The sequence below is a fragment of the Ranitomeya imitator genome, chromosome 3 (genome assembly GCF_032444005.1).
Source record: "Ranitomeya imitator isolate aRanImi1 chromosome 3, aRanImi1.pri, whole genome shotgun sequence".
In the NCBI taxonomy this organism is placed as follows: Eukaryota; Metazoa; Chordata; class Amphibia; order Anura; family Dendrobatidae; genus Ranitomeya; species Ranitomeya imitator.
The window spans coordinates 819,947,010-819,970,130 of NC_091284.1; the positions used below are offsets into that span (position 1 = coordinate 819,947,010).

The 23,121-nt window shown below is 45.4% G+C and overlaps 1 protein-coding gene across 1 annotated transcript in view; it reads right to left on the minus strand.

Moving 5' to 3' along the window:
* The window catches only part of CAPN5 (calpain 5), a 92,016-nt gene that overhangs the window by 62,507 nt on the left and 6,388 nt on the right, over positions 1 to 23,121 (minus strand). The window contains exon 2 of the mRNA XM_069759370.1: positions 2,760 to 2,939. Within this exon, the coding sequence (XP_069615471.1) occupies positions 2,760 to 2,924 (165 nt within the window). The 5' untranslated portion in view covers positions 2,925 to 2,939. The remainder of the gene's footprint in view (positions 1 to 2,759; positions 2,940 to 23,121) is intronic.

A 23,121-nucleotide genomic window follows, 5' to 3' on the forward strand; every position in this document is an offset into this window, starting at 1 on the left:
CACCTATCGCCGTTCCACCGCCGCGCTGTGTCTTCTGCGTCCTTTGGCTGTGACGTTCAGGTCAGAGGGCGCGATGACGTGTTTAGTGTGCACGCCGTCCTCTGCCTGAACAGTCAGAGTCGGAAGATGGAGCGGCGCCCGGCAGTGGAACGGGGACAGGTGAATATCGCAAGTGCCGGTGTCCCCGCCTGCTCAGGACAAGAGGCAAGTATGTCATTTTTTTTTTCTTTTTTTTCTTTTTTTAATCGCAGCATATGGGGCATAATATTCTATGGAGCATCTTATGGGGCCATAATCAACCTTTGTGCAGCATTATATGGGATGTATTTTGTAAGGAGCATTATATGGGGTTCTTGATTCAATATGGATATTCAAAAAAAATTAAACCTACTGATGTCTCACTTAATTTTACTTTTATTGGTATCTATTTTTACTTTTGACATTTACCGGTAGCTGCTGCATTTCCCACCCTAGGCTTATACTTGAGTCATTAAGTTTTCCCAGTTTTTTGTGGCAAAATTAGGGGTCTCTGCTTATACTCGGGTTGGCTTATACGCGAGTATATATGGTACATTACTGTGATTAAGGAAAGGAACATATTCAGCACACTTTCCCCGTCTATGACCTCTTTGTGAATATTTACAATCCCCCTGTTCAATCACAGACAAGTCCATTTGGTGTAAAACAGTAAGAAGGGGACAGAAGGAGGAGAGCGCAGCTGCAGTTTCTCCCTCTCGCACTACATGCTGGGAGGGAGAGAAGGACAGCTCTGGAGTATAATACAGATTGTAACTCAGGATCAGTAATGTAATGCATGTACACAGTGACTGCACCAGCAGAATAGTGAGTGCAGCTCTGGGGTATAATACAGGAGGTAACTCAGGATCAGTAATGTAATGTACGTACACAGTAATGTAATGTATGTACACAGTGACTGCACCAGCAGAATAGTGAGTGCAGCTCTGGGGTATAATACAGAATGTAACTCAGGATCAGTAATGTATGTACACAGTGACTGCACCAGCAGAATAGTGAATGCAGCTCTGGAGTACAATACAGGATGTAACTCAGGATCGGTAATGTAATGTATGTACACAGTGACTGCACCAGCAGAATAGTGAATGCAGCTCTGGAGTACAATACAGGATGTAACTCAGGATCAGTAATGTAATGTATGTACACAATGACTGCACCAGCAGAATAGTGAGTGCAGCTCTGGGGTATAATACAGGATGTAACTCAGGATCAGTAATGTAATGTATGTACACAGTGACTGCACCAGCAGAATAGTGAGTGCAGCTCTGGGGTATAATACAGGATGTAACTCAGGATCAGTAATGTAATGTATGTACACAGTGACTGCACCAGCAGAATAGTGACTGCAGCTCTGGAGTATAATACAGGATATAACTCAGGATCAGTAATGTAATGTATGTACACAGTGACTGCACCAGCAGAATAGTGAGTGCAGCTCTGGGGTATAATACAGGATGTAACTCAGGATCAGTAATGTAATGTATGTACACAGTGACTGCACCAGCAGAATAGTGAGTGCAGCTCTGGCGTATAATACAGGATGTAACTCAGGATCAGTACAGGATAAATAATGTAATGTTTATATAACCTGACTCTGCTTTTTAATAATAATATTATTATTATTTATATAGCGCCAACATATTCCGCAGCGCTTTACAATTATAGAGTGGACTTGTACAGACAATAAACATTATAGCATAACAATAAATCACTAAATCAACAGATACCAGGAGGAATGAGGGCCCTGCTGCTCAGAAGCTTACAAAATATGAGGAAAAAGGGGAGACACGAGAGGTGGATGGTAACAATTGCTTTAGTTATTCGGACCGGCCATAGTGTAAGGCTCGGGTGTTCATGTAAAGCTGCATGAACCAGTTACCTGCCTAAGTATGTAACAGTACAGACACAGAGGGCTAATAACTGCATAAAGTGTATGAGAACATGATGCGAGGAACCCGATTATGGCTTAAGTTTTTTGAAAGGATCCCACATGGATAGTTAGGTTAATGCGTTGAGGTGGTAGGCCAGTCTGAACAAATGCGTTTTTAGGACACGCTTTCCACTGTGGGGATTAATCGTATTAACCTGGGTAGTGCATTCCAAAGAATCGGCGCAGCACGTGTAAAGTCTTGGAGACGGGAGTGGGAGGTTCTGATTATTGAGGATGCTAACCTGAGGTCATTAGCGGAGCGGAGGGCACGGGTAGGGTGGTAGACTGAGACCAGGGAGGAGATGTAGGGTGGTGCTGAGCCATGGAGTGCTTTGTGGATGAGGGTAGTAGTTTTGTACTGGATTCTGGAGTGGATGGGTAACCAGTGTAATGACTGGCACAAGGTAGAGGCATCGGTGTAACGGTTGGTGAGGAATATGATCCTGGCAGCAGCATTCAGGACAGATTGGAGCGGGGAGAGTTTGGTAAGAGGGAGGCCGATTAGTAGAGAGTTACAATAGTCCAGACGAGAATGAATGAGTGAAACAGTAAGAGTTTTTGCAGAGTCGAAAGTAAAAAAAGGGCGAATTCTAGAAATGTTTTTGGAGGTGCAGATAACAAGAGCGAGCCAGTGATCGGATGTGAGGGGTGAATGAAAGCTCGGAATCAAGTATGACCCCAAGGCAGCGGGCATGTTGCTTTGGAGCAATGGTGGAACCACACACGGAGATGGCAATGTCAGGCAAACTGAAATTCAAAAGTAAACATTCAGCTCTTTTTCCCGCTCACTTACTTTTGGCCGTTTCCATTGCACGCCTTGCACCCGCTGAGTTTTGTAGAACAGGGAATCATTGCTGGCAGGAAAGATGGGGTCTTCAAAAAGCTCCTTCTTCTTCTGGCATGCCTTCTTCAGGTCGTAATACTGCTGGTTCCCGAATGCAGTCAAAGACGAAAACATTCTTCATAAGATCACCTGAAGGAGCCAGAAAATAATTTTATTTTTAATTTTGTAATATAATCCAAATTTTGGATTATTGGCTAGATTTTTAGTTTACTGTAAACCCTGTTATGTTGTCAAATCCCACATTCGGAGCTGGAGCTTTAAATATTTGGTTTTATAATATAGGTTGTGTGTGCAAACAAACGATTATGGTGGAGAGTCTTGCAGCATCCGGAGTACTCGCCCTCTGGTAGTGCAGCGTGCTGCTGGTACTGGTATGTGGAGCAGCAGGGCGCGACAGGCACAGTTAAGGGGAACGCTGCAGAGCTGGCACTGTTATGGGGTACACTATATGAATAGTCTAAGTTTGTGAAGTGGACAAAACCTAAGACAGAAACAAAATAACCATATACCCTGCTGTAAGTAAAAGCAATAGTGCATATAAATAAATAGGGTACCTGGCCAACAGAGTTTTATTAAAAAGAAAAAAAAAAAAAAAAAAAAAAGTGTAAAAGTCATCCCACCAGCGTCAAGGTGTACCCAAATCTAAGAAGGTCCTAACCTCTAGTATTAAGACCTATCCATGCATCATAGTAATGTCTGTTTGAATAAGCTAAACTGAAAAAAAAAAATAAAAACCACTGGAGTATAAGTTGGTATGCATGAAAAATAGGAGCAAGTTCACACGGAACATGTTTTAGGGGTTTAGTTTTAGGTTTCTGCATTTAGTGCATGTAAAGGTGTGGCCTCTCTTCCTTTGAGCTGGACATTATATTTTATCAGTTCCCCATTTGCTGCGCGTCCATATTCGGGACCCGTTCCTGCTCAGCCTTTATTCGCAGACGCATGGTAAGGTTTTTATACCAGAGATTAGGATCAACCCAAATTTGGATACAGCTTGACGTCTTTTTTTTTTAAATCAAAAGCTGTGTTTATTAAGGGCCCACTTATTTACATGCACTATTGTTTTTACTTACGGTATTTACTCACAGCAGGGTATGTGTTTATTTTGTTTCTGTCTTAGGTTTTATCTGTTTAATGACCAGTGTGAACTTGCTCCTATTTTGTATGCATACCAACTTAAGCTACCGTCACACTGAACTATATCGCTAGCGATCCGTGACGTTGCAGCGTCCTGGCTAGCGATATCGTTGAGTTTGACACGCAGCAGCGATCAGGATCCTGCTGTGCCATCGTTGGTCGGAGCAGAAAGTCCAGAACTTTTTCGTCGCTTGACTCCCGCAGACATCGCTGAATCGGCGTGTGTGACGCCGATTCAGCGATGTCTTCACTGGTAACCAGGATAAACATCGGGTTACTAAGCGCAGGGCCGCGCTTAGTAACCCGATGTTTACCCTGGTTACCAGCGTAAACGTAAAAAAAAAAAAAAACACTACATACTTACATTCCGGTGTCTGTCCTCCGGCGCTCTGCTTCTCTGCACTGTGAGCGCCGGCCGGAAAGCAGAGCACAGCGGTGACGTCACCGCTATGCCTTCCGGCTGGCACTCACAGTCAGTGCAGAGAAGCACAGCGCCGGGGGACAAACACCGGAATGTAAGTATGTAGTGTTTGTTTGTTTTTTACGTTTACGCTGGTAACCACGGTAAACATCGGGTTACTAAGCGTGGCCCTGCGCTTAGTAACCCGATGTTTACCCTGGTTACCAGGGGACTTCGCTCTCCAGCGACCACACAGCGACGCTGCAGCGATCGGGATCGTTGTCTAGATCGCTGCAGTGTCGCTAAATGTGACGGTACCTTAAGGCCTCAGAGGCTGCAACATCATTAACAAGAGGCTCCACTAACCAAACACCATGAAGACCAAGGAGATCTCCAAACACCACCATGAAGACCAAGTAGATCTCCAAACACCACCATGACGAAAAAGGAGATCTCCGAACACCATGAAGACCAAGGAGATCTCCAAACAAGTCCGAGACAAAGTTGTTGAGAAGTACAAGTCAGGGTTGGGCTATAAAAAAAAAAAAAAACAATCTCTGATGATCCCCCAGAGCACCATGTAATCCATTATCATCAACTGGAAAGAACATGGTAACATAACAAACCTCTCAGCCCGGGCAAGGAGGGCATTAATCAGACAGGCAGAACTGAGACCAAAGGTAACACTGAAGGAGCTGCAGAGTTCACAAGCAGAGACTGGCATATCTGTCCATACGACCACATTAAGCCTTACACTCCATAGAGGTGGCCTTTATGGAAGAGTGGTCAGAAAAAAGCCTTTACTTACACACGCAAATTGTAAGGCTGGTTTTGAGTTTTCCAAAAGACATGTGGGAGACTCAACAAATATACGGAGGAAGGTGCTGTGGTCAGAGGACACCAAAAAATATAGTGCTTACCGATAACGGTATTTCTCTGAGCCCATGACGGCACCACGGAGAGAGGGGATCCGCCCACCAAGGACAGGAAACCTACGGATAAAAAAGCGGTACCACTCTCCTGCATCAGTTTGTTTACATAGAGAACGATGGGAGACTACTAAGGCATTTGCAAATTTTAACTGTTTAGCATAATAAGATACCGCGTGACTTTAACTATAAATAGATTATGAATAGACTATGGCACTCTTTAAATGTGCGCACCCATAAGTGAAGGGAGGGAATATACGGGTGCCGTCATGGGCTCAGAGAAATACCGTTATCGGTAAGAACTATATTTTTCTCTGATCGCCCATGACGGCACCACGGAGAGATTTGCATAGATAGTACATTCAGGGAGGGACCACCGCCTCTAGAACCCTTTTACCGAAAGTAAGGTCTGAAGAGGAGATTAGGTCCAATCTATAGTGCCTATAGAATGTGGATGGTGAGGACCAGGTAGCAGCTCTACATATCTGGTCAATGGAAGCTCCGGCCTTCTCCGCCCAGGAAGTTGCTACTGCCCTTGTCGAGTGAGCCTTAACCTCCCCGGGAACGGACATCCCACTTGCCGTGTATGAGAGACTGATGGCGTCTGTGATCCATCTTGCTATGGTGGCTTTAGATGCTTTTTTCCCCTTCCGGGGACCCTGAAAACACACAAACAGAGGAATCCTCCCTACTCTCTCTAGTGACTTCTAGGTAATGTAAGAGACACCTTCTTACGTCTAGTGTATGTAATGTTTGTTCCTCATTTTTAGGATTGGGACAGAAGGAGGGGAGAGATATCTCTTGAGACCTGTGAAATTTTGAAGCCACTTTCGGGAGATATGCTGGGTCTGTTTTTTAAAACGACCCTATCCTCTAGAAATTGTGTGTGAGGAGGGTTGGCTGAGAGAGCCTGTAAGTCGCTAACCCTGCGGGCCGAAGTGAGGGTGACTAATAGAGCTGTTTTGAGAGATAGCGTTTTTATTGTAGATTCGTGTAATGGTTCAAATGGAGGATTAGTCAGGGCTTTAAGGACCAAGTTTAGGTCCCATTGTGGAACCACTTTTACTGGCAGAGGCCTCGATCTTCCTGCTGCTCTGATGAATCTAGAGACCCACCTATTTGAAGCTAAGTCAAAATTGAATAATGCTCCCAATGCCGCCACGTGAACTTTTAGGGTACTAGTGGCTAAACCCATCTCCAAACCTTTTTGTAGGAACTCTAATATGGAATTAAGGGGAATCTCTTTCCCTATTTTTGCACCTGAAGAAGACAGAAACTTTTTCCATATTTTGCCGTACTGTTTTGTTGTAACCGGCTTCCTACTTTTTAACAGAGTTGAGATTAACCCCGAAGAGAACCCTCTGCTTTCTAATATTTTCCTTTCAAGAGCCAGGCTGTCAAGTGCAAGTTCTTGACTTGTGGATGACAGACTGGGCCCTGTGACAACAGATCCTGGAGGTCTGGTAATACCCAAGGGTCGGATATTGACATCTTCCTCATCCATGAGAACCAAGGTCTCTTCGGCCAGAACGGGGCAATTAAGATGACCAACGCCCCGTCCTCCCGAATCTTCCTCAGCACTGCTGGAATCAGAATGAGAGGAGAAAAGGCATAGACCAGATGGTGACCCCAAGAAATTAGGAAAGCGTCCACAGCTACTGGGTTCCCCAGGGGAGATAGGGAGCAAAAGGAGGCTACTTTTTTGTTTAAATGGCTCGCGAAGAGATCCATTTTGGGAACACCCCATTTTTGTGTGATCTGGGTAAATATCACTGGATTTAGTTCCCATTCCCCCTGTTTTAGGCTGGATCGACTGAGGAAGTCTGCCTTGTAATTGTCTACTCCCTTTATGTGTAGGCTTGTCAGGGATAGAAGGTTGCTCTCGGCTATTTGAAGGATCGAGTTGGTCACTTCCATTAGATTTTTGGAACGGGTACCCCCCCTGATGATTTAGGTAAGATAATACCACCCGATTGTCCGACATCACCCTTACATGGTGAGATTGAAGGACTCCCAAGAATTCCTGAAGGGCAAATTTTACTGCCAGGAGTTCCTTCATATTGGAGGAATTGTTTGCAAGGGACGGAGACCAAATGCCCTGGGCTACTAGGTCGCCCAGATGAGCCCCCCACCCTGAGGGGCTTGCGTCCGTAGTTAGGACCTTCGAGATCGGGATTACCCATGGGACTCCCTGGGAAAGATTTTCCTGCAACGTCCACCAAGTCAGAGTGATTGGTGCGAGGAGACAATGTTAACCGCCCGTCTAAATGCTCTCCTAGAAGGATTTGCTCTGACAGTAGCTGCCATTGGAGATCTCTTGAATGTAGTTGGGCCCACTGGACCGCCGGGATGCAAGAGGTCATAGAGCCTAATAGGGACATGCCCTGACGGAGTGTTATGTAGGGAAGAGATTGTACTCTTAACACTAAACTTTTTATCTTTTGTATTTTGCTCTCTGGGAGCCGACATTCCATTTTTGGAATGAGACCTAGGTACTCCTGAACCTGAGAAGGCACCAGTCTGGATTTTTCTAGGTTTATTAGCCAACCCAGATCCTTTAGAGAATGGATCACTAAATCTAGTTGACTCTTGCAAATGTTGCGGGGAGGAGCCCATCACCAGGAAATCGTCCAGATATGGTACGATCAGGGTGTTTTCTTCCCTGAGGTGAGCCATTACCTCCGCGACCAGCTTTGTAAAAACCCTCGGGGCTATTGCTAGGCCAAATGGTAGAGCTGAGAACTGGAAGTGGCTTAGGACTCCCTTGATGTGGATTGCCATTCTGAGGAATCTTTGGTGATCCTTGTGTATTGGGACGTGATAATATGCGTCCTTCAAGTCCAGGACCACCATGAAGCATTGAGGAAACAGCATTTTGATAGATGATTTTATAGTTTCCATCTTGAATGCTTGAACCTCTAGGTAGTTGTTTAGGTTTTTCAAATTGATAATGGTCCTGAAGGAACCATCTGGCTTCTTTCTCAGGAATAGAGGGGAATAGTACCCTTGCCCTCTTTCTTGAGGGGGAACTTCCAGGAGTACTCCTTTTTTTACTAACCCGACAACCTCGTTTTCTAGCGTCAACTGCTCTTCTGCCGAGGATCTTGTGGATGTTATCTTGAAAGAGGGACGAGGGCACCTCTTGAATGTTAACCTCAGTCCGGATTCTATGATGTTTAGTATCCATCGACTTGAGGTAATCTTTTCCCAGGCTGGGAGAAAGAGAGATAATCTCCCTCCCACCTGGGGCGAACCTTCATTGTGAAGGTTTTTTGTGGTCATTGAGGTTTTTGTTAAAGATAAACCCCTTATTTTTGTTCTTCTTATCTTCCCATTTCCCCTGGCCTCTCCCTGGGTTCTTATGGAAAAACCTCTTGTTCCGAAAGGGCTTCCTATAAGAGGGGAGACCCAGAGAGGGGAAGGACTTTTTCTAGTCCCCTGCTTTTTCCAAGATGTCATCTAGGGTGGAACCGAACAGAAATTCTCCTTCGCAGGGGATGGTACACAGTTTTGTTTTCGTTTGCAGGTCGCCTGGCCAATTCTTAAGCCAGAGGGCGCGCCTGGCCGCATTAGCAAACACTGCTGCTCTGGCGGATAGCCTGATGGAGTCGGCCGAGGCATCAGCTAGGAAAGCCGCGGCCCCTCTCATTACTGGTAATGTGTCCAGCATTGAGTCCCGGGAAGTTTTCCCCTTTAATTGACCCTCTAGTTGGTTCAGCCAAATCATCAGGGAGCGTGAAGTACATGCTGCTGCTACTGCCGGCTTCAGGCCTCCTCCCGCTGCCTCCCAGGAGCCGTTGAGAAAGGCATCTGCCTTCTTGTCCATAGGGTCTTTTAGGACCCCCATGTCCTCAAACGGGAGGGCGAATTTTTTTGAGGCTTTAGCAATCGCTACGTCTAATTTGGGGGCCTTCTCCCAAAAGGAGCAGGATTCCTCCTCGAAGGGGTATTTCCTTTTTGGAGTTAAGAGAGTCTTTCTCATGGGCTTCTTCCATTCTTTCTTAATTAAGGCTGCTATTGCTTCGTTAAGAGGAAAAGCTCTTCTCTTTTTCTGTTCCAGGCCCCCAAACATGATGTCTTGTACCGATTTTTTAGGGTGGGAGTCTACCAGACCCATGGTACTTCTCACGGCTTTTATGAGGCCATCAGTATCCTCTAGAGGGAAACAGTTATGTCCCCCCGAGGACGAAGTAGACGATGAAGATGAGGTGGAGGAGTCGGAGGACACTGAACTCTCACTATCGCTTTCGGATTTTGAGACTGGAGATGGGGACCTGTGTCTGGTCTTTCTCCTTTTTTTCCCACTTTTTAGTGATCTGAAGGTGTCCTCCACTTGCTCTTTAATCAGGCTTTTAAGATCTGTTGCAAACCCAGGAAGGTTTTCAGATACAGTCTGCTGAATGCAAGTATTGCATAGTCTCTTATCCCATGTAGGTGGAAGATCCTCTCTACGGATGGCACAACTTTTGTGCTTAGTTTTACCTACGCTTTTCCTCCCCTAAAAGAGACAAATAACAATCTTACTGTCTCTGACATTCACGAAGATCCACTTAAAACCTCCGGGACCCATAAATACCGGTTGGGGATTCTCTGCCTCTGGCTTTTTCCCCGACGCCGTACTGGACTCCTTACTGTGTTGGGACCTTTGGCGTTCTTTGCTGGTGTCCTGGTGCCCTTTCTGCTGTCGCCTTTTTTGCTGCTGCGGCGACGCTACAGGTGGAGGTGACTCGGGCTGAGGTGATGTCGGGTCGCTCATACTGCTGATCTGCGGATGCTGCCTTGACACTCGGCTGAGCTGGCGCTGCGGCACTATTAGCTCTTGAGGCTCCTGCTTATTACTGCAGAGCCACTGGGAGGATGTGGATTCCTCTATTTAAACCCTCCCGCCGCTTTGCTTTTTTTTTTTCTCTCTGCACTTGCGCAGTAGCGCCTGCTCCACAGAGAGGAGCGACGAACGCCGGCGCATTAAGCCCGGCGCCCGCATGAGCCCCCATACCGCACCAAGCGCCCTAGCGGCAACTCCGCCGGCGCCTGCGCAGACCGCGCCAGGCGCCCGAGCGGAAGCCCCGCCGGCGCCCGCGCAGCCGCGCTAAGCGCCCAAGCGGAAGCCCCGCCGGCGCCTGCGCAGACCGCACCAAGCGCCCGAGCGGCAACCCCGCCTGCGCAGACCGCGCCCAGCGCTCGAGCGGCGATCCGCCGGCGCCTGCGCGGAAGCGTCCTAACCTCACGAGACCAGCTTAGATCCCGGGCATGCGCCGAACTTTCAAGATGGCGCCCGGGAAGCAGATATGGCGCTGCTGACCGGCGCCCCCGGTCCTATGCAGTCCCTATAGCGCGTTACTCTGCACGCCCGATGGCGGTGCAGCGTGCAGACTGATGCTTGTTTTTAGGGAGGGTCGCGCTGCACCTCCCGCAACCACAGAGGGACCTCCCTGGATGTTGCCGCTGCTGCATCTTACCTGGGGAGATGACTGCGAACTCCTTGTCACCTCCCCCGCACACCCTGTCGGCCCACTGGCTCCCAGCGGTGGCGCTTCGGGTCACCACCCTAGCCGAGGCAGAGGGACCCCAGCTGCCTGAATCGGACTGGTTGGCCCCGGAATTCCAACGTCGAACTGGTAGGTCCGTAGGTCTCCCATCAAGGACAGGAAACCAACTGATGCAGGAGAGTGGTACCGCCTTTTTATCCGTAGGTTTCCTGTCCTTGGTGGGCGGATCCCCTCTCTCCGTGGTGCAGTCATGGGCGATCAGAGAAATTGAACTTTTCGGCCATCAAGGAAAACGCTATGTCTGGCACCAAACCAACACGGCTCATCACCCCAAGAACACCGACCCCACAATGAAACATGGTGGTGGCAGCATCATGCTTTGGGGATGTTTTTCGGCAGCAAGGGCCAGGGTGGAAATGGTCAGAGTTGAGAGAAAGATGGTTGGTGCAAAATGCAGGGATATTCTTCAGCAAAACCTGAGGCAGTCTGTGTCAGTGATCTGTGACTGGGGCAGAGGTTCACCTTCCAAAAAGACCATGACCCAAAGCACACTGCTAAAGAAAAACATTTCTGTTTAAGGAGAATGAAGTAGCGTAGTCAAAGCTCAGACCTTAATCGAATGGAGAATCTGTGCTCAGACTTACAGATCGCTGTTCACCAGAGGAAACCATCTAACGTGAAGGAGCTGGAGCAGTTTTGCCTTGAGGACTGGACAAAAATCCCAGTGGCAAGATGTGGAAGCTCATAGAGACTTATCCAAAGTGACTTGCAGCTGTAATTTCCACGAAAGGAGGCTCTACAAAGAACTGACTTTAGGGGGGTGAATAGTTATGCACACTGAAGTTTTCAATTATTTTGTCCTATTTGTTGTTTGCTTCACGAAAAAAAAAAATTTTCACAATTGTAGATGCATGTTCTTTACAGAAACTGATGGAAACCCTGAAAAAATAAAAATAAAATAAAAAAAATAAACACAACCGTGAAATTCCAGGTTATGAGGTGGCAAAACATTCAAAAATGCAGAGTGGGTGAATACTTTTGTAAGCAACTGTAGTCCTGTTGTGATAGCTGGGGGCTCTTATGTCTTTATCAAGAGAATAGGGTCCCCTGGAGCAGTGTGGCGCCTCAGAGAGGAGGAGAAGAACAGGAGGCCGGGGGACGCTCTGCATTCCAGAACACGGCCTTGTGCAACACTCACCGTGTCCCTGTTCTGCTGATAAGTGAGAACACTTAGGCTAAGTTCACACTTGGCATTTGTGCTGTGTTTATTTTCTGCAGCAAAACCAGGAATCTTGGTAAAAGAAGCAGCGCTAAAAACGCATGATTTGGTGAGGTTTTTTTGCTGCGTTTTTTCAGGATTCTGAAGTTCAGCTTTGCTTCCACCACAGAAGCATGAACACAGGTCACCAATACAAGACATATGTTCATGAAAAAAATACACATATAAATTTATCAAAGGAGGGAGGTGCATTAGTCTGTAATAATTTATCTATGACACTGGCAGTGTGTTGAGTTTGTAGGACACTGTTTAACTTTCACACTTTAGTCAGATATTGAGTTGCTCAGGCTTTCTTCAACCTCACACCTTGGCCAGCCTCAGGCTTTCTTCAACCTCACACCTTGGCCAGCCACAGGCTTTCTTCAACCTCACACCTTGGCCAGCCACAGGCTTTCTTCAACCTCACACCTTGGCCAGCCACAGGCTTTCTTCAACCTCACACCTTGGCCAGCCACAGGCTTTCTTCAACCTCACACCTTGGCCAGCCACAGGCTTTCTTCAACCTCACACCTTGGCCAGCCACAGGCTTTCTTCAACCTCACACCTTGGCCAGCCACAGGCTTTCTTCAACCTCACTCCTTGGCCAGCCACAGGCTTTCTTCAACCTCACACCTTGGCCAGCCACAGGCTTTCTTCAACCTCACACCTTGGCCAGCCACAGGCTTTCTTCAACCTCACACCTTGGTCAGCCACAGGCTTTCTTCAACCTCACACCTTGGACAGCCACAGGCTTTCTTCAACCTCACACCTTGGTCAGCCACAGGCTTTCTTCAACCTCACACCTTGGACAGCCACAGGCTTTCTTCAACCTCACACCTTGGCCAGCCACAGGCTTTCTTCAACCTCACACCTTGGCCAGCCACAGGCTTTCTTCAACCGCACACCTTAGTCAGCCACAGGCTTTCTTCAATCTCACACCTTGGTCAGCCACAGGCTTTCTTCAACCTCACACCTAGGCCAGCCACAGGCTTTCTTCAACCTCACACCTTGGCCAGCCACAGGCTTTCTTCAACCTCACACCTTAGTCAGCCACAGGCTTTCTTCAATCTCACACCTTGGTCAGTCAATGTTTACTTTTTACGCATCACTAATTTAACTAGGGTAAACTGTACTAAACCAAACTGCCATCCTTAGGTGACCAAGACAAGATGGTAAACCTGGAAAGGAAAAAAAAATAAAATAAATGGGTTTCATATACAGATATACTTTTTTTTTTTCATTAAAAATTTTGCAAAACCTGATAGTTGCGTTTTGGCAGCGTTTCTTTCCCATCATCCATTGCTTTTAATGGGTGAAAAACTCTGAAAAAAACGCTGAAAGAAGTGACATGCTCCAAAAACCATGCAAAGCACAAAATACTAATACTAATGACACAAAAAACAAAACAAAACAATGTGTGTGCATGAGATTTCCGAAGTCTCACAGGCTTTGCTGGTACTGTAAAACATAGCTGAAAATTAGCGTTAAAAACACATTTAAAAAAAGCAGCAAAAACGCTTAGCCTAAAAGGGAAACGGACACATTTATAGTATATACCATCAATGAGACAATGTGGCTATTTTACAGAGAGAGTTTGCGCCCGTGACCCACACGGACGGGGATTCCTAGGAACCTTCATGCGTCTGCACACGACCAGCTGCAGATACAGCTCGTTCCCACGCAGAACCGGTTTTTCTTGTCACTATTGTACAGAGGAATCTACAAACAAAAATCATCTGAATGCCAGATAGGAGACCGTAAAAGCAGTGAAACTCCGGAGAATGAGTCACCGACTAATGACAGGGCTTGTGGGGAGAGAAATGGCGTTCATCTGGGCACCCGCAGGGTTTCTAGAAATCAGGACCCGGTGCCAGATCCCACAACTTATACATACATAGTAACATAGTTAGTAAGGCCGAAAAAAGACATTTGTCCATCCAGTTCAGCCTATATTCCATCATAATAAATCCCCTGATCTACGTCCTTCTACAGAACCTAATTGTATGATACAATATTGTTCTGCTCCAGGAAGACATCCAGGCCTCTCTTGAACCCCTCGACTGAGTTCGCCATCACCACCTCCTCAGGCAAGCAATTCCAGATTCTCACTGCCCTAACAGTAAAGAATCCTCTTCTATGTTGGTGGAAAAACCTTCTCTCCTCCAGACGCAAAGAATGCCCCCTTGTGCCCATCACCTTCCTTGGTATAAACAGATCCTCAGCGAGATATTTGTATTGTCCCCTTATATACTTATACATGGTTATTAGATCGCCCCTCAGTCGTCTTTTTTCTAGACTAAATAATCCTAATTTCGCTAATCTATCTGGGTATTGTAGTTCTCCCATCCCCTTTATTAATTTTGTTGCCCTCCTTTGTACTCTCTCTAGTTCCATTATATCCTTCCTGAGCACCGGTGCCCAAAACTGGACACAGTACTCCATGTGCGGTCTAACTAGGGATTTGTACAGAGGCAGTATAATGCTCTCATCATGTGTATCCAGACCTCTTTTAATGCACCCCATGATCCTGTTTGCCTTGGCAGCTGCTGCCTGGCACTGGCTGCTCCAGGTAAGTTTATCATTAACTAGGATCCCCAAGTCCTTCTCTCTGTCAGATTTACCCAGTGGTTTCCCATTCAGTGTGTAATGGTGACATTGATTCCTTCTTCCCATGTATACAGTGGTGAACACAGTAAAATCATTACCGGGGAGATTACGTAACAATACAGGACGCCTGCAGAGATATAAAAATCACAGGAAGATAAGGGGGGAATTCCAGGGCCATCGAAAAAAGCTCTGAAAGTTTCTAAGAAACTTTCTGAAAATAGTGAAACAGTCTCTCTGCTTGCAGTCATTTATCCAAAGGCTGGAAACCTGTCCAAACCTAATGCCTTTCATAGCTGAGGGTTTGTTACTATTGTATGCAATATAACTGGGAATTCGGGGGTCACTGAGACAAGATTTCACCTACAGGAATGGCAGAATGATCATAAAGGGATGGGCGACGGCCACCGGACTATGTTAAGACAAGACGAGAATTGCGAAACAAGCGTTCCTAAAGGTACCTTCACACACAACGATTTCGTTAACGATATCATTGCAACGTCACGCTTTTTGTGACGTAGCAACGATCCCGCTAACGATATCTTTATGTGTGACAGCGACCAACGATCAGGCCCCTGCTGGGAGATCGTTGGTCATGGGGAATGATCAGGACCATTTTTTGGTCGCTGATCACCCGCTGTCATCGCTGGATCGGCGTGTGTGACACCGATCTAGCGAAGTGTTCACCTGTAACCAGGGTAAATATCGGGTTACTAAGTGCAGGGCCGCGCTTAGTAAACCAATATTTTCCCTGGTTACCATTGTAAAAGTAAAAAAAAAAAAACAAAAAACAAAACACTGCATACTCACATTCTGATGTCTGTCACGTCCCCCGGCGTCAGCTTCCCTGCACTGACTGTCAGCGCCAGCCGTAAAGCAGAGCACAGCGGTGATGTCACCGCTCTGCTTTACGGCCGGCGCTTAGACAGTGCAGGGAAGCTGACGGCGAGGGACGTGACAGACATCAGAATGTGAGTATGTAGTGTTTTTTTTTACTTTTACAATGGTAACCAGGGAAAATATCGGGTTACTAGGCGCGGCCCTGCACTTAGTAACCCGATGTTTACCCTGGTTACCCGGGGACTTCGGCATCGTTGAAGACAGTTTCAACGATGCCAAAGTCGTTCCCCTGATCGTTGGTCGCTGGAGAGCGGTCTGTGTCACAGCTCCCCAGTGACCACACGACTTACCAATGATCACGGCCAGGTCGTATCGCTGGTCGTGATCGTTGGTAAAGCGTTTAGTGTAACAGTACCTTTATACACATCTAGACACGTGAGCAAGCAGGCAATCTCCCGACCATGTGCACACACAAAAAACAAACAATAAAAAACACACTATAATCTATTAAGCCAGCTTAAAAATCATTGTTCTTGGCAGCACATCATCCCATGTAGATGTGCGCAGGGCGACTGCTAATATGATCATACTGTGAGGATAGGCTGCCATTGTCAGCAGCACATGCCTTGTTTACACCAGGTTATGTGCTGCTGAGAACAATTATTAAAGCTAGCTAAAAAAAAAAAAAAAAAAAATGCAAAAAGTGAATCTCATATATTAGATCTATTTCACATGATTATTTCTTTTAATGTTGATGATTATGGCTTACAGCCAATGAAAAACCAAAATTTATTATCTCAGTAAATCAGAATACTTTATAACACCAGCTTGAAAAATGATTTTAAAATCCGAAATGTTGTCCTGAAATGTATGTTCAGTAAATGAACTCAGTACTTGGCTTGGGCTCCTTTTCCATCAATTACTGCTTCAATGCGGCGTGGCATGGAGGCGATCAGCCTGTGGCGCTGCTGAGGGGTTATGGAAGCCCAGGTTGCTTTGATAGCAGCCGTCAGCTTGTCTGCATTGTTGGGTCTGGTGTCTCACCTTCCTCTTGACAATACACCATAGATTCTCTATGGGGTTAAGATCAGGCGAGTTTGCTGCCAATCAAGCCCAGTGATACTGTTGTTTGTACACCAGGTATTGGTGCTTTTGGCAGTGTGGACAGGGGCCCAGTCCTGCTGGAGAATGACATTTCCATCTCCAAAAAGCTTGTCGGCAGAGGGAAGCATAAAATGCTCTGAAATGTCCTGGTAGTCGGCTGCACTGACTTTGGTCTTGATAAAACCCAGTGGACCTACACCCGCAGATGACATGGCTCCCCAAACCATCACTGATTGTGGAAACTTCACACTAGACCTCCAGCAGCTTGGATTGTGGCCTCTCCACTCTTCCTCCAGACTCTGGGACCTTGGACCCCTGACAACAGTCCGGGTCTTTTCCTCCTTGGCCCAGGTAAGAGGCTTCTGGCATTATCTATTGGTCATGAGAGGCCGGACACAAGGAATGCGACACTTGTAGCCCATGTCCTGGATACGTCTGTGTGTGGTGAAGCAATGACTCCAGCAGCAGTCCGCTCCTTGTGAATCTCCCCCACATTTTTGAATGGCCTTTTCTTAACAATCCTTTCCAGGCTGTGGTTATCCCGGTTGCTTGTGCACCTTTTTCTTACACTTTTTCCTTTCACTCCACTTTCCATTAATGTTCTTGGATGCAGCACTCTGAACAGCCGGCTTCTGTAGCAATGACCTTTTGTGGCTTCCCCTCCTTGTGGAGTGTGTCAGTGACGCCTTCTGGACAACTGTCAAGTCAGCAGTCTTCCCCATGATTGTGGAGCTACTGAAACAGACTAAGGGACCTTTATAAACATTTAGGAGCCTTTACAGGTGTTATTTTATTATTCTAATTTACTGAGTTAATGACTTTTGGGTTTTCATTAGTTGTAAGCCATAATCATCAACATTAACAGAAATAAACACATGAAATAGATCACTATGTAATGACTCCATATAATATACGGGTTTCACTTTTTGTAGTGAAGACCTGAAATAAATTAACTTTTTGATGATATTCTAATTTTGTGAGAAGCCCTTGAACCATCTCACCCAATGAACAAGCCTTTTGCTCATTTGTAGCCTGATGGTCTAGTACAAAAAAATACTCATTATCCAATTATCAGCCCTAAATGGATTCCTTCCTCGCAGAATTCGAGGCGGGAGGACATCTGTCTTCAGCGTAGCGCAAGAAGTCTCCTAACGCACGCATTTTCACCATTACGAGCTCCTCATACTTGGCTGTCCTCATCCTGACCCCCATACACATTACAGAAATAATGTACACAGCCGAGAGTCGCCCTGTAAACAATCTACCTCCGCTCGCCCTCCCGCTCACCCCGCAAAAGGATGAAACGGGATTCTGTTTGTTTACGGCGGAGCGATAACAGCGTCTTATAATGATTTGTGTATGATCCGCCTAAAGTGGCAAAGAACAGCTATACAAGGAGCGATCCCTTGAACGTTCGTAATTAAAAAGCTCTGCCGAATGTCAGTGAATGGAAACATTCCAGCTAAAAACCTTTATTACAAGGCTCCGTTTTACACCAAGCTGAGGACAGGTTTTATTTCTTTGCCTTTGTGTTTGCAGAGATTTTATTGCAATTTAGGAAAATCATCTTTATTCTATGCATGTCGGTTTGCATTTTTTGTTGTTGTTATTTTTAAGAGCAGCAACTTATTTTTCCATCAAAAGTGCTTTGTAAGGTTTTTTTTTTTTTTTTTTGGGTGGCCAAGCTGTAGCCTTTATCGGGAACACGTTGGGTACATACAATGTTTTGATCACTATTTAATTGCCTTTTTGGGGGGAGGAGGCCACAAGAACAGCAATTTTGGTTTTTCTCATTACTTGGCGCGTAAGGAAAACGCCATAAAAGGTGCAAAGATTGACCGTAAGTGGTTAAACAGCAAGGATCATGGCTAGCTAGAGGCGGGTGCTGGCTATATAACACAGCCGGCATCCGTCATGTAGGGTGCTGGCTCATTCCCTAGGTACAGAATTGAGCATATTCGCACCCGCCATGAGCATCACCAAGATTCTGATACACAAGACCTAGCTGGTTGTGAGGAGCAATATATTTCAGCGGCTTTGACATTCTCTCTAAAATCTAGCGGTCATCCCACTGGGAGGATTGTTTCCTAAACAAGGTTGGATCCCAGTGGAGCCAGGAACGGATAATTACTTCCCTTATTAGCTGCAGACTATGGAAAATTCTATAGGGGTAAAGACGTTTGATCAGTTTCCTAGCAGAATGTTCTCCGGAGACGAAGGACGGAGAAATGGAATATTGCCGAAACAGCACAAACCACCGATCAAGAACGGAATCAGATATTTGTAATGATCATGAGCCGTCTCCCCATTCTATGGCATCTCTCCGCTCCAAAGGCAGAAGACTTACACTACTTTACCCCCAAAGCCTCGTACACCACCTTCAAAAGGAGCAAATTTCCTGCTTGTCTCCTTCAAATAAAAATCTGCGATTGCTGCAAAGGGAGCATTCTTTGACGAAAACAAAAAAGTTTGAAGGAGAAAATTATTATTTCAAATAAAAATCTTTTTTTTTGTAATTTTATTTGAAGCCACAATGCGGAGAGAATTCTAGAGCGGCGGATACCTTACAACGTGAAGAGCGTTCCAGTGACATTTATACAATGCGAAAATTAGTCCGATAATCACATAAAAATTGCTAATACGACATTCTCTTGTATCCCCCTGTCACTTATGTAGCAGAATCCTCTAACGGTGCGAGATATTATGAGGTTATTAGATCATTGTTTGTAGGTAGTTTATGCCCAAGGGAGAGACGACTATGGGATGTAATGATGACATTGGTTAAGGCTGAAAATGCCCAATAACACGGAATAGCTGCTAGTTCGGCACACCCTTTAGTCTTGTAATGGAAGGTTAATATTTAATATATAATAACTTAATATAAACGGGGAGGAAAGTCCATACAATGACATAACTGCAGAATGTTAAGGTGTGGTTCTCGATGAGACCAATCAATAACTAACAGCATCAGTCTCCGAATAATACGGTGCTTCCCTTAAATATTTAATATTACATTACTGCTGAACCCGCCGCATGTGGCCGTGGGCGATAGATCACGTTGCGGTCGGGGGGTGAACACCATTTTAGACCATGAGGTCAAAGAAAGCTCATTTAGTTGCACAACAGAGCAACTGTGAACCGACTTGTAAAGAAAGTTTTGGCTTTTCCCCAGGAACGCGCACGGCCCGAGACTTACCTGTGCAAAGAAATGGATTTTGGAGCGATAGTTAAATACACAACTAAACTAAGCGACAACAGCATAGAATAACAGAACGAGACTGGAGAGCAGTGGCCTTATGTACATTACACTCTCTCCACGCACAGTGCCATACACAGGTGTGGCTGTGCCCAGTACTGCAGCCATGCCATCTTGCAAGGCTAGATAAAGGATGTCCTGGGTCACAGAGACAATCATTGCAAACCACGAGAACCGACATCTACCTCCCAGGTCTTCTGCAGAAGCGTCAGCACAGGGCTCCTTACATCAGACATGATGGATGATGATTACTGTCAATCCCCGATATGCAAGCATGCATAAATAATGCTCAAACAGAATGTGATCCATAAGGCCCCACTCTCCAGTTTCTTCTCTACTAACACACGATTTCACGGTATGAATCACTTTAAGCTAAACATTAGTGGAAATCAAAGTTGTATCAAGGAAACAGCCTCAGAATTAGCTTTCGTCCCTAGCTCCCTAGGCGTGATGACACTGGCTCTGCGGGGGTGGGTTCTACTAATGGCCGGCCCCCGAGCAGCTGCCCAGAGTTCTCGCTGCAGCATGTGGCTCCTCAACTGTATTTTTCTTCATGACTTAAAGGGTTTGTCCACTTTTTTTTAATGATCCGAATGTAACATTAAATACTATTACAGATATTCACCAATCTTCCACCACTGCCATTCTGATTCTGCCCAGTCTACCTCCAGTGGTCCCTTTCTGCTGTAACAACGACTAGCTATAGCCAATTACTGGCTAAAGAAGGTCAGTGATATGGCCCATGACTGGCTGAGTGTTATTTCCTGTGTGTGTAGAGGTGGTGCAGAATGTCTGGACCTGCAGGGGATTGGGGGAAGTGTTGAAATGGGAAAAAGCAGGATCAAATGGATTATAATGAAAAAAAGGAAGTCAAATTTCTTCTAAAAACAGCGCCACATTTGTGCGCAGGTTGTGCAAGGTATTGCATCTCAGCAACTTGCACCGCAATTCAGAAAACACCGAACATAGACAGCAGTGATGCTGCTTAGAGAAGAAAGCAGCCATGTTTTTCCGATTCTGGACAATCCCTTTAAATTTTCAAGGACATGCTACGCCTACAGATTAGTTCGCATCCTCGGCTCTGCTGCATTCTCTAAGGAAACAAATGGAAACCATCCACATTAAATGCTTCCAGCCTGCGGCCACCGGATCCGTCCTCAGATTGATCGATGCCGACCTGTAAGTGGCTAATGTATTCTATGAGTGCACATTAATTTACAGCTAAAACCTCAAGTGAGGAGCTGCACCCATCCGAACCCTCATTAACTATTGATGAGCCGGAGCCCTGGTACTAAGGCATTAGCAGGACATGGACAATCACGAAGGTGTCCTCGTCTGCACCGTGCAGAGCCCGTGTGCTCCCTGCAGTCAGTGCACACTAGGGTTTCTACATTGTAGCAATTTGTGACTTATTTCTTTACATATTAGTCACCTTTCTGTACACAGACAAGAGAAAGAAGGGACCTCATCTAACCATGACCACCCCGTTCTGGTCACTGGTGGGGGAGCACAGCACTGACCACTACCAAGCAATAGTGATCCAATGTATTTGGGGTGGTGCGGACCTTTAAATCAAAAGGATTCATTGGTATCAATTGTTTTGCAAGGTCTTTATCGAAAGATCCTTCACTGTGCAAAGTACAGATTTTAAGCCTCGGGATGAATATTTCCTTTCATTGAAAGAATGCTGGAAGTTTAGAAAAAAAAAGTGAAAAATTACAAAGTAAGGAGCATTTATAGTCATTTTTCCTGTCTCGGCTTACGGGATTGGCACCTTTTGCAGGCTAGATCATGATTTTGTTGGGTCTTTAACATTCCGACCATGTAACAAACAGTTGAGCTTTCAGTTCAAATTTTTTAATAAGTTTGTCATCGGTATTATCAACAAACCAATATTTTGGCGAGAGAAATAATGAAACCGCCAGAAATCAGAAACATTAGACAAAAACGGAGCCAGGAAAGTGGCGCAAACGAGATGATGAATCATTACCCAGTAAACAGTATGTAATAACTTTATGATCATTGGTGGGAACCCCACCAGTCACAAAAACGGGGCTCTTGGGATCCCAAGAAGAGGTGAAGCATGTGCCCCATCCAATGCATTCATTCTCTATGGGGAAAAAGCAGTGCATAGGGGATAACTTCATATTTTGGTACGAACCCTTTAATCGTGCAATCAATCCCCAGCAAAATAAAAGTTACAAAACGGATTTATTTCTGATTTTTTGAAGGTTTTGTACTTTGTGAAGGGTGACCATACGTACCTTACTGGGTCTCACTTTGTAATATTTGCAGCAACAGATTATCTTCTTTTGTGGAAAATTTAGGTGCAGTAATTGAGAAGTGGCGAAAGCTTTAAAATAATGTAGCAGGATAATTCCTACATTCGTGACAACTCTGTTACAAAACTTTTAGGATTTTGCTACAGAAAGGCATCGAGAAGCTCTGCAGCAAATCTGCTAGGTGTGACTATACACATGGACTTGTATTTACCAGGGACTCTTCTTATTTTTGGAGGGCAGGGGTTGTACTTATATTTTTGCATTTTCTTGCATAGTCTTATGGTCCGAGCACAAGATCCGCTACTTCTACATACGTAGAGACGTAGAAGAGGAAGCTGCTCCGACCGAGTCGTGACCGTCATGAGACTATTTCTGATCGCTGGGGGCTAGCACATTGTGTAACAAAGTCCTGACCTACTTTTTCCACTTCCCTCCCCCATTTGCAAACTCAAGACCCCATATGCAGTCACTGGGGGGCAGGAACTTTTAAAACAATAAAGAAATGTATAACTTTGCTTCAAGAAACTTAAGAGTTTACTTGTTGGATCTGGGCGAGTGCTCCAATTCTTTCAATTTCTTATGATTTACCTTGTGCATAATGTAGTCAACCCATTTTCATTTCCATATTAGCACAAGCCCAATTCTAAAAAATAGTTGGGCGTTGTGTAAAATATAAAACCAACAAGAATGCAAAGATTTGGAAATCTCTTATTACCAGATTTTATTCATAGCAGAACAGAGACTACAGATCAGATGTTGAATGTTGGACTTTTTTTATTTAATTTTTTTTAAAAAGTAACTCATTTAGAAATTGATGACAGCGACACATCTCAAAAAGGTTGTGACAGGGTTAAGAAAGGCTGGAAAAAGTAAGTAATACTAATGAAAGCAGCCAGAAGGTCAATATCCAAGTATAAACAGATTGTGTTAGAGAGGCAGAGTCTCCCAGTAGCAAAGATGGTCAGACGTCACCAATCTGCCAACAACTCCATCTAAAAATTGTGGGACAGTT